The sequence below is a fragment of the Phocoena phocoena genome, chromosome X (genome assembly GCF_963924675.1).
Source record: "Phocoena phocoena chromosome X, mPhoPho1.1, whole genome shotgun sequence".
In the NCBI taxonomy this organism is placed as follows: Eukaryota; Metazoa; Chordata; class Mammalia; order Artiodactyla; family Phocoenidae; genus Phocoena; species Phocoena phocoena.
This window is the reverse complement of record NC_089240.1, coordinates 113,774,453-113,786,340: the sequence shown is the minus strand read 5'-3', so window position 1 is coordinate 113,786,340 and position 11,888 is coordinate 113,774,453. Positions and strand designations below refer to the sequence as shown.

The 11,888-nt window shown below is 38.2% G+C and overlaps 1 protein-coding gene across 2 annotated transcripts; it reads left to right on the top strand.

Annotated features, from left to right (window-relative positions):
- Positions 1 to 1,618: 1,618 nt before the first annotated feature.
- Positions 1,619 to 10,953, top strand: MOSPD1 (motile sperm domain containing 1). 2 transcript variants are annotated; one of them, XM_065901040.1, is made up of 5 exons: positions 1,619 to 1,776; positions 1,889 to 1,964; positions 3,485 to 3,702; positions 8,034 to 8,195; positions 10,517 to 10,953. In XM_065901040.1, exons 1-5 carry the CDS (start codon positions 1,623 to 1,625, stop codon positions 10,546 to 10,548), a joined length of 642 nt encoding a protein of 213 aa, XP_065757112.1. In that variant the 5' UTR covers positions 1,619 to 1,622; the 3' UTR covers positions 10,549 to 10,953. The 2 variants fall into 2 exon arrangements, with proteins under 2 accessions (XP_065757112.1, XP_065757113.1); XM_065901041.1 differs by lacking the exon at positions 8,034 to 8,195 and having other exon boundaries at positions 1,623 to 1,776; positions 10,517 to 10,548.
- Positions 10,954 to 11,888: the final 935 nt, after the last annotated feature.

Below are 11,888 nucleotides of genomic sequence, written 5' to 3'. Positions count from 1 at the left end.
CGATGGGGCTTCCCTGGTGGCGCAGTGGTTGAGAGGCCACCTGCCGAGGCAGGGGACACGGGTTCGTGCCCCGGTCCGGGAAGATCCCACATGCCGCGGAGCGGCTGGGCCCGTGAGCCATGGCCGCTGAGCCTGCGCGTCCGGAGCCTGTGCTCCGCAACGGGAGAGGCCACAGCAGTGCGAGGCCGCGAACCGCAAAAAAAACAAAACAAACAAACAAACAAGAAAACCAAACAATGGTACAGCAGAAACTAACACAACATTGCAAAGCAGTCATACCACAATAATAATAATAAAACACAACCAAACTATGTAATCATTCGTTATATTTCTCTCTGAGTGTATGAGAACCTGAGTGCAAAGTATTAAATGGATTTTGGCCTACTGTATTTTATAGGTGTGATCTACAGGGTGAAAATCAGACATTTTCTGTGACTGTATGTTTTAGCTTTCTCATTTTATTTTAAAAAGCCACACTTAGGGCGCTAGCTAAATAAGAATGTTGTTGATCAAAATTAGATTAGGAGACAAATCCAGAAACATTACTTGTCACACAGGCTACAACTCTCTGGAACATATTCAACAACCCCAGAAGGAATCCAAAAAGGTCTCTGAAGCTGGAAGAAAATAGCTCTCATGAAGTCTGTGTACTTGATGTAGGAGGGGAGGCACGGTGCCACTTGCATGCCAAGGCCTGCTTACTGACTTTGAATTTTCATGGAAAACTCCAAGGACTGCTTAGCAAGCTTGGATATGCGTCTTCTTTTCAAGACATTTTTCCTTGTCTTGGGTTTTGGTAGAAAAAACGATTAAGAGAACTCTTCCACCCATGCTGCCAGAAGGCAATAACTAAAGCATTGTTGAAATAAATGTTAAAAAAAGTGAGTCTCGTGTTTTTCCTTTGTAAATCATGGAAGCTTACTTTGTTTTATTTATTTTTTTCATCTTTAAGAATTCTGATTGGCTCACATAAAATCAGTTGTGACAAAACTTTTTTTTTTAATTTGAGGTTTTAAATGAGTGACATCCTTTTCTATTGGTTTCTTTTTTTTTTTTTTTTTTTTTTTTTTTTGCGTTATGTGGGCCTCTCACCGTTGTGGCCTCTCCCGTTGCGGAGCGCAGGCTCAACGGCCACGGCTCACGGGCCCAGCCGCTCCGCGGCATGTGGGATATTCCCGGACTGGGGCACGAACCCGTGTCCCCTGCATCGGCAGGCGGACTCTCAACCGCTGCGCCACCAGGGAAGGCCCGAGTGACATCCTTTTGATCTCACCTTTTTGAGGGTGATTAATTTTAAGTAGGAAGCCTTCTTTATCATAGGTTGATATCCTGAATGTGAAAGGAGCAAGTGTAAGTTTCTTTGCATAGTTTGGTAGAAGCTGTGTAAGTGAGCCGAGCGGAAGAGTCAAAAGGCATGTTTAAATGATTTGGGGACTGTTAGAATGCATGCTAACCATGCTAGTCAGAGCTGGCTCATGATTACAGGTATCACTCAGCTTGCTTTTTCTCTTCTCTTTCCAGATTGCCAAAATGCTTTGGAGTTTTTAACTGATTTTAAGAAAAGCCCCAAATAGATTTGAGACTGTAAAAACTGAAGCCGCAGCAAGGGGGATTCAGTGCCAATGCATCAACAAAAAAGGCAGCCAGAGTTAGTGGAAGGAAATCTTCCTGTCTTTGTGTTTCCCACAGAGCTGCTATTTTACGCAGATGACCAGTCAACACATAAGCAAGTGTTGACGCTGTATAATCCCTATGAGTTTGCCTTAAAGTTCAAAGGTGAGTCTCCTAGGTGTATTTTCTGGATTTTAACTACTCCCTACTAATTTTTGACTTGTAGAAACTAATTTTTTTAAAAAACACTAATGGCCATTGTGACTTTTTCTTTCAGTTTTGTGTACTACTCCAAATAAGTATGTTGTCGCTGACGCTGCAGGTGCAGTAAAGCCTCAGTGTTGTGTGGATATGTAAGTCACAACCACTTCCTGGTAACATGTTTTCAGTGTGTTAATATTTATGTGTTTAACCTGGAAAAGATCTTTTCTTGAAGCTGCTCCCACATAGGCCTTCATTATACTTTGAATTTTTGCTGAGAGTTTGTCCCGCAACATACTTTTTAAGAAGTTTCTAAGAAATTCTAAACAGGTTGGCCAAATAATAATTCATTATGTTGGAGCTGATGTGTGTGTTAATATTTCCACGAACACTTCCTCATTGTTGTGCTTTTATTCATAGCAGGGAGATTTATGGAGGCAAAGTTCTAACTTGTTCCTTTAAATTTCTCTAGCTATAAGAGGGAATTTAGCCCTCTTTGGAACATCTGCTGTTATAGTGTCATTTGTGGAACTAATAATACAATGCTCTCAGAACAATGGTCATGTAAATTCATCTGAAATGATTCAGCTAATAAAACTGAAAGTTAGTCTATACAAACAGGAAGCGAGTGTATAACTACTCATCTGTAAAAGGTTATCTGAGCTCTTCCAGATAACTTCATCTTAGAGTGTCAGATAAATGATTGTTTGTTCAAGCTGTTCATATTTAATTTTCACTTTAGAACTAGTGGTGACCAGATGGATCCAATGACCAGCCCTTAATTTAAGCTACCAAGTAAACTGTATTTGTTTAAATCTTCCGTTGAGAATGAGAAGCAGAAGTCTTTTCTCTTGCATACATTTTCATCATCTCAGAGCCATAAAATGATGTATCTTTGAGGACGTGTTTTTGCACATTTCTTTTGATTTTCGTTCAGTACGTAATAAGCACGGACTATTGCAAAGAAATATAGTCTCTTGCCTAATCAATGTTTTATCTTCGACTCAGTTGTTCTGTGTTCTCTATTAAGAACGAAGTAAAATAAATGGCACTGCAGATAACTTGCATAAAATTTATAGTACTTCATATACTCTTTTCAGAGAAACACAGAAATGCATTGTAAGCCTTCTGTTGCATTGGTCTTACTGTGTTAGCTACTTATTCAATTGCTTATTTTTGCCTTTGTGCATGGACTTCAATTTTAAGTGTAGGGTGAGGTTCGTTATTTTGTTACTTGAACAATAAATAAGTGGCAATAGGAATTTATGAGACTTTTGTGGGGAAGAAACAATTTCACATACCCTGTTTAGTGAATATTGCTGTACACAGATAGCCAGGAAAAAAATGTCATTGCTAAAAGGAATTTTCTTTACCTATCGTTCTTTTCTTTACCTATCGTTCTTTTCTTTACCTATCGTTCTTTTCTTTACCTATCGTTCTTTTACTTTTCTTTACTTATTATTTTTAAGATGACTCTTATTTATCAAATATTTCAGAATTACCCATTTCTTTTTGGGTTATACTGTGATTTTTTTTTTAAAGTATCACTAGCAAATTTCTGTATTTGAGTATTTGGTTATAGTCAGTTAATATGTATGAAATCTCTTGCTGAATTCTGCTTGACAGGCCCCCAGAAGCCTAAACAGCATTTGTTCTTTTTTAATGTTTCCAGTGTGATTCGTCATAGAGATGTTCGATCCTGTCACTATGGAGTAATAGACAAATTCCGTCTCCAAGTTTCCGAGCAAAGCCAGAGGAAGGCTTTAGGAAGGAAAGAGGTCGTGGCTACTCTTCTCCCGTCGGCAAAAGAACAACAAAAGGAAGAAGAGGAAAAAAGAATAAAGGAACATTTAACTGAAAGTTTATTTTTTGAGCAGTCGTTTCAACCAGGTAGTCTGGATTGTTTCTAAAGCCCTTTTGAGGTCTTACACATTTCTCACTTTAAGAGAATCAGGGAGCAAAGAATAATTACTAGAACAATAACCTGCCGCTCTAAACCTAGTCGACTACTTCAAAAGTGAATGAAGAGATCAGGTACCTAGAATCGAACAAGAGGCCTAGAGCTGGCCTTTCAGCGGAGAGAAGAGCTCCCGCTAGATGAGGTTATAAGGAGAGGGCAGTCGTTGCCAGAGCCTTTTCAAGCTATAAAACCTGAGACTGCAGGCCCTGTGCTTTATAATGCTAGCACAATTTGGCAATTCTATACTTTTGTTTCTGTGACTTTCCTATATCCTTTCTCATTTAATTAATTCGAAGAAGGAGAGACATTGTGTTTGGCAATAGGCCAAGTTTGGTGCACTGTTCATATTATTTTGAAAAAAAAATCTCATTAAAGTTGAAGTTAATTAAACTAAGTAGATTATAATATCCCCTGTGGGCTATTAATTGAATCCCTCTCCATTCCTCATTTCCTTCCAGCTGAGATATTCAGGAGTGTTATGATATATTCTTTCAACATCGACACGATCCTCATAGTCAACTCTTGGACGTCATTCCGCCTCCCTCTGAACTTCTCATTATCTCCCTCCAACCCTATTATAAGGGGAGGAAGATAAAATTTTCCATAGAAAAGCATGGAAACTTTTTGACCGTGATATATGAATGTGATAACAGCTGTCCTTGAAATTGCAACATTATATATGAGGGATTAAAAACCATCTAGCTGTCATTACATTAATTCATAGATCCCTATCAGTTTGTTCATCTTAGAACGTTTATCTCGACAAGACAGGGAGTAATGCCCCTTTGATTTACTGGAGCCAAGTGTCTTCTCATTCCATGCAAGGAGTGCCCAGATTTTCTGGTGATGCCAAGACTAGGAACTAGGTAGTAACTAGTAGATTGTTTTCTTCTCAGCAACTATTATTAACCGACAGGACCAGTTTTTCATGTTTCGAAGCTGAAAGAGAATCTCTGTCGAATGTCACTTCGATGTCCAATCAATACTGTGAAGTTGACTTATAAATAGATATGAAATGCAAGACTCCTCTTTTAAAATGCCTCCTGTAGAACAAGAAAGGCCATTTGAGCATTTGGTTTTGGGTGTTAATTTTATAATTTAAAGTAAAGTGGTCGTTACAGATCATTTTGGTATTTAACAGACTGATTTAATGCCGAAGAATAATAAGGGTTAAAAGTTTACTGTTTCATATATATATATTTTTTCTTTTCTTTTTAAATTGTTAGGATTCAAGCGAAAATCATCCTAAAATACAAATGTGTATTAATTGAGCATTTTATTATTTTATTTTTATAACAAACCTTTGTATCTGAAGTACATTAGAGAATTCTTCTAATGGTAAAATTGGAGTAGGTAGATGAATAGAATAGGTGATATTGGCATAGCACATGGTGGTCTCTGTTTTGGGAAAAAAAAAAAAAAACAAACCACACACCTCTCTAAGCCATCCTGGTCAGGAAGCTCAAGGAAAGCAGAAACCTTATTTGTCTTGTTCATCAAGTTCATCACTTGTTCAGCACAGTGCCTGGCATACACAGTAGTTACACAGGAAATATGTGCGCGGGCCTCACTAGGAAGGCTGGACTTCTCAGCTGGTAGGGGCAGCTGGGCTGGTTTTCTTTGTCTTACAAGGTTTCCACGGCTGCTGCCGTCTAGAGCAAGGGCGGCAGCACACACTAGAGCTCCCCACCTCCCTGCAGGTACCGCAAGATTGTGAGGGTCTCTCTGTGAGTTTAGCTGGAAAAATCGTTGGCGGCTGTATCGTGAAAGATTTGGATTTTAAAGTGTGTGGTGAAAGGCAGTACAAATGAGAAATTTCTTCTCAAGTTATGTATTATATAAAGAGACATATAGTAGTAACAAATTTAAAAAAGTAACCGGCACCTATAATCAATCCCACACACTTGACAGATCTGCTTACATGTGTTCCATGTTACTTTCTAGACCTCGTCTATGTACATAAATACAATTATATATATATATATATATTCTTTTTTAACAGAAAAAAATATATATGTATATATTCTTTTTTTTTTCATTTAACAGAAATTGAAGAGAAACCCACAAAGCATACTTTCACAAAATACCAAAGCCCAGGTCATTAAAATGTTATTTTAAAAAGATTCAGCTGAATCTTAGAGGGTTCGTCTTAATTACATTATTAATGAACTGCTATGTCTATGCCAGGTTTGAGCGAGTGCTCTCTGGCTTAAGAAAACTACGTTCTTTATTATGGTTTATAATAATAAAGAATTGAAAATGACCTAAAAGTCATTTAGGGGATTGATTAAATTACGAATATTCATAAGATGGAATGTCAGGCAGACATTTACAAGGATTTGATAGAATGGTAGATAGTTATATATGGACATAGAAAGAGGTTCGAATATATTTCCAAGTGAGAGAAAAAAAGTTATAGAACGGTATGTATAGTATGGTCTCATTTAAGTAAAAAAATCATTTTACATGTTTATATGGGCATTTATAAAATCTGAAAGGATCTATACCAAGCTGTTAACAGTGTTATCTCTAGGAGGATGGGATTACAGAGGAACCTTTATGTTTTCTATATCTCTAAAATTTTTACAACCCTGTAGTATCAGAAAAACTTTCCACTTTGAAAAATGTCAAGCATTTATGTGAATGTTTTTGGAATTTCTCTAAATAGTAAAAATTCCTTGAAATAATCTTCACTGTGGGTTTGCATTGAACAGTGTAGTCGTGATAAATATTTTCCTTGAAAACTTACCTTTGCAACAAATATAAATATAAAGTACTACATTCGTTAGCAAAAGATAGACTTGTTTTTAGGCATTTATGCTATTGTTTCATCTCAAGCAATAATCACTATAAAATTTGAATTTGTTTTCACCTGTCTGTCTTTGGTGAGGCTCAATTAAACTTCACACAACAGCTATGGTATTAATAATTTAGAAAAGCTGCATCTAATAGTAAAATGAACAGCATTATTTCATTAATAAAACACAAAGATTGTGTTGCTGTTGGCTATTCCTTTTAATGAAAGGAAGGGTAGTGGGAAAAGCCGTAAGACAGAAAATGCTGGTGGGTTTCTTAAAAATATGGGTATGAATATTGTACACATACAACCAGAACTGTAGAATAGCAGGCCAATAATAAATATTTTTAAATTTTATTTTATTGCGGTAAGAATACAACAAGATATCTGCTCTTTTAACAAATGTTTGTGTACAATATAATATTAGTAACTATAGGCACAATGCCGTACAGCTGATCTCTAGAACTTATTCATCTTATATAATTGAGATTTTTACGCCCATTGATTAGCAACCCAGCCCCTGGCAACCACCATTCTGCTCTCTGATTCTATGACTTTGACTATTTTAGATTCCTCATATAAACGGAATCATGCAGTATTTGTCCTTCTGTGATGGATTTATTTCATTTAGCATAATATTTGCCTGACATTGTTTCTGCTGCTTTCTTACTTCTATGCTATAAATGGGGGTAGAGTGGAGGGCAAGAATTTTCATGGGCAGCTTTAATAACATTAAAGTAGAACGTTTTGCCGCCTTAGCACCTTCAAAAATGATAGCAGGATGCTGCAGGTATTAGGACCAAACCTGTCTCGAGACCTACCAGAGATACTCCCAGAAGGTAGTGGAGCTCTACTGCAGTGGGCTCCAAAATGGAGTACACACAAGCAGTGCATTGGGGGTATGGGAAGAAAATGCCAGAACTTCAATTTCTATCTATTTTTAGCCCATTCTCTGCACAGATAATACATGCTTGAACACTTTCTACGAATTCCGGTGGGGTAGTGGGGAAAGGATGATGACCACTGTTCTCTTCAGTAGGAACTCACTACCGCACATTCCATCCTGTAATGGGCTTCCAGATAAGTCCAACAGATCAGGCCCCACGAAATGGGAATGATGGGGAAAGAATCAGAGAAGTTAGGCAAAACCAGAATCCTGGTGAGTGGTGGCCAGTCTGTGTGAATGAACTTTTGTCTTAAGTTGTTTTTAGAAGCAAGCTCAGGGGGCTTCCCTGGTGGCGCAGAGGTTGAGTTCGCCTGCTAATGCAGGGGATACGGGTTCGTGCCCGGGTCCGGGAAGATCTCGCATGCCGCGGAGCGGCTGGGCCCGTGAGCCATGGCCGCTGAGCCTGCGTGTCGGGAGCCTGTGCTCCGCAACGGGCGAGGCCACAACAGTGAGAGGCCCGCGTACCGCAAAAAAAAAAAAAAAGAAATAGAAGCTCAGGGATTTTTATCTTTTTACAGAAAACAGAACTGTCTCCTCAGGACCTAGTTTACTAACTGTCTTCCTGGGAGTTGTGTGTATTGCAGCTCTGATGCTTCCCACGCTGGGGGACGTGGAATCGCTGGTGCCGCTCTACCTCCACTTAAGTGTCAATCAAAAATTAGTGGCTGCTTATATCTTAGGTAAGTGTTTTAAAGGTGCATTGGGGCATATGTGTAGGCAATTTGTTTTCTTGAAAAGAATAATACATTGTTCTTTTCTTTATTCCATTCTTTCTTCAAAAAATCTCTTCTGGACTAAACTGTGTCCTAAATACCTGCAAAATACATTTGTAAAAACATGAGAATTATGGAAACACTCACATTAAACTTCAGTAGGCCAAGGATTCCTAACCTGAATCAAGGCCCAGAATCTTTAAATGGCTTGCCCGAGGTGTATTGATTACAGTTGATTCTCTTTTTAAAAAAGTTATTTAAAATTTTAATACAGTTTTTAAAGGTTACTTTCTATTTACAGTTATTACAAAATATTGGCTCTATTCCCTGTGTTGTACAATACATCCTTGAGCCTATCTTACACCCAATAGTTTGTACTTCCCACTGCCCCACCCCTATTCTGTCCCTCCCTGTGTAGGCAGTTTTTATGGCCTGGAGGTGGTAGTGGCGGTCTTTATGTGTGTGTGGGATGATGGTGGTGGCTTGATTTTTTTTTTAAAAGAAAACCAGGTTGCTTCAAAAGCACGTTGAGATAAAGTGTGTTTTAAGATTTAATTGTTGGCTCACATTTAGTTCTTTTCAGCTTGTTTATCTAGTACCTAATACTGTATTTTTCAGTTATTTTCCTTTTGCTGATTTACAGTGGTATAAAACATGTATAAAATGTAAAATGCATACATTCCATGATACAGCATTTTTACTTCTAGGAATTGATCCTAGGGAAACATACAAAGCGCATACAGTGATAAAGATGAACAGGGAAGCCTTGTTTAATGTTGTGACCCTTTCTCTTTAAACCAGTTCCCTTGTTTCCTGTTGAATCATTCTTTCAGTCATCCTGGCTTGAAACCTTATAGTTAATTAGTTCAAATGAACAAACATTCATTCAGTACCTACCATGTGTCAAGGATTAGGGTTCTGGTGATGAATGACTCTCCTCATCGTCTCCTCTCACCTCTTCTGAGGTGCCAACTCTTTTCAGTATTCTCTCTCAGAATTCCTTGGTGTGCTCCCTTTTATAAAATTTCTAAATTGTCTTCTAAGTTGTCTCCGACTTCTGTCTGTGTCCCTCCTATTCCTATTCCTCCCCTTTACCCCCATTATCTCCCCCCGCAAATCATCCATCACATTACTGTCAGGTTGATTTCCATCCTGTGTTGATTTCACCACCACCACTCCCTACTCAACAACCTTCAGTGATTCCCCATAATCCGTAGAATGAAGTATAACTCCATAGTTCGGCATTGAAGACTCCACACTCTGAGTCCTCTCTGAGTTACTCTTGTCTAGCTGCTTCCCTGTGTAACTTCTTGATTAGAGTGCGTTAGGTTATTTATTGATCCCCACAAAGCTCATCTGTAGCCCCGGTCCTACCTCCATGCCCTTGCTCTTGCCATTCGCTCACCTGAAGTGCCTGCCCGTCATACTGTTCTGTATCTTTCCTGTCCATCTTTTAGGCTTACTTCAGCTTGACCTTTTGGGGCATCTTCTCTGACTGCTCCAGTCCTCTCTGATTATTTTCCTTCTCTGTACTTTATCACTCACTTTTTAAAAACCACTCATTTAGGACTGAGGATATTCTTATATTATTAAATTTTTTTATGGTTTTATGTATGGAGTCTCTTCAAAAGAAACAAGCTAAGCAGAAATACTATGCTTCTGTCTCTTTGTGGCCCTAGGGCCCTGGGATACAAACAGGCTTGCATTGTTTTTGTTGATGAAATTAGCAGGCTTTACTGACACTTTAAAATGCCATGTCTGCTATTATTATAGTTGTCGTGACTGGATAAAGCGAGAGATATATTTGATGGTTAAAAACCTAGCTACGGGGGCTTCCCTGGTGGCACAGTGGTTGAGAGTCCGCCTGCCGATGCAGGGGACACGGGTTCGCGCCCCGGTCTGGGAAGATCCCACATGCCGTGGTGCGGCTGGGCCCGTGAGCCATGGCCGCTGAGCCTGGGCGTCCGGAGCCTGTGCTCCGCAGCGGGAGAGGCCACAACAGTGAGAGGCCCACGTACCACAAAAAAAAAAAAAAAAAAAAAAAAAAAACCTAGCTACGGCCAGACATTAGTGATTGCATTAAATCTATCCAATGACTGCCTATTGCTGTAAATTGGATTTCTTCTGTACAGTATCAGCTAAATTCAAGTTGATTTTGAGTTCTTGGTAGAGTCCCTGCCTATGTGCTGTGTTTTATTTGCTCACTGAGGTGTTGTAAACAATTATTTATTGAATGAAAGATTTTGTAAAATGCATGTCCTTAACTGTTCTCCAATTTTTTCTTTCAGGTCTTATCACAATGGCTATACTTAGAACATGAGCAAGGAATTCACTTGACTTCTGAAGTAGATTTATCTTGAAAATATGAATGTGGACTGCCTTTTATCTTTATTTCACCCCATTAACATGCTACAAACTATTGATTGATTTACAATCATTGCAGATGTATAATATATATTTTAAATTACTCTATAATTTTATTCCAAGGACTCCAACACATTATGTTACAGACAGCAAGGAAGCTTCTGAGTGACACTTAGGAAATTTTTTGAAGAAATTCTTTTTATATCTAAGCCGACCGTGCAAAAGACTTTAATTAAGACATTTGTTATTTTCTCATCTTTTTTCTAATTCACTTTGATTGTTGAGGTCATGTATCCTTCAAAGTTAAAGGCCTAAAAGAGCAAACTGACCAGCCTGAAAATAAAATTACATTTATTTCCTAGCTACGAACATCAATGTTACTATATAAATTATGCCTTGTCCTCTATCATTATATACAGTCGCCATGGTGTTTCTAAAAATAAGAGTTTTACAGTTAATGTGTAGAAGGTAAAAAAATGCAAAAGCATAAAGTACTGAGGGATCATGTTTATCTTAGGGTCTCACAGAAGACAGGACATATTTAATTCATCTGGTGAACTACAGGATAGGTTGTGGCCCAGCCACCAAGAAGTAGGGTGACCATTCTGTTTGGTCTAAGAATTCTGAAGGAAGGTAGGCATAATGCCTTACGTTAATAGGAGGAAAAATCACTTTATCTTTTCTCCCCAGCCCTTTGCCTGACTGTAAGCTACTGGCCCAGATGGGGACTACCAATGCCAGGTGGTTTATGTGGAGATGATTTTTCACCTTCAAACTCTAAGCCAAGTACAAAAACTCCTTAATATCTGTGTCTATTTTTTATCAGTCACTGAGACATTTTTTAAGTTTGTATTTATTATTAAAACAACTTTACCAAAAAAAGTCCCCAAAGCACAACTATGTACATTTCTTTATAGCCTCTTCTGATCTCTAACATATATATGCAGTTTTAACTGTTATTGTTATGGTATCTGATCTTTTGACTTAGGATTTTTATCTGAGAGCACAATGCATTGAGTCTCTTGAAAATCATCTTCCAGATCTTTTTACAGAATGAACTTATGCACTGCTACTGTAGTATTCTTAAGGAATATATGTAAACACGAGATGTATGCCTGAGGTTGGGTTTTGCAGGAAACAGTACTTTGCTTCTAAAGTAAAAGCTTTTACATATACTCTTTCATAGAAAATCCTCATTGTTTAACCATTTGGGGAGCATAAATCATTAAATGGATCATGTCTGTACGTTATGTAATGACTAAAAAGCACATAAATGTAATCTATTTTGAACTTTGT

What these genes read in the sequence shown, in the direction of transcription:
- MOSPD1 (XM_065901040.1), top strand. Translation starts at nt 1,623, where the DNA reads ATGCATCAACAAAAAAGGCAGCCAGAGTTAGTGGAAGGAAATCTTCCT. An exon ending in CCTCAGTGTTGTGTGGATAT is followed by an intron (nt 1,965 to 3,484) that starts GTAAGTCACAAC and finishes TAATGTTTCCAG; the next exon opens with TGTGATTCGTCATAGAGATG. An exon ending in TGAGCAGTCGTTTCAACCAG is followed by an intron (nt 3,703 to 8,033) that starts GTAGTCTGGATT and finishes ATCTTTTTACAG; the next exon opens with AAAACAGAACTGTCTCCTCA.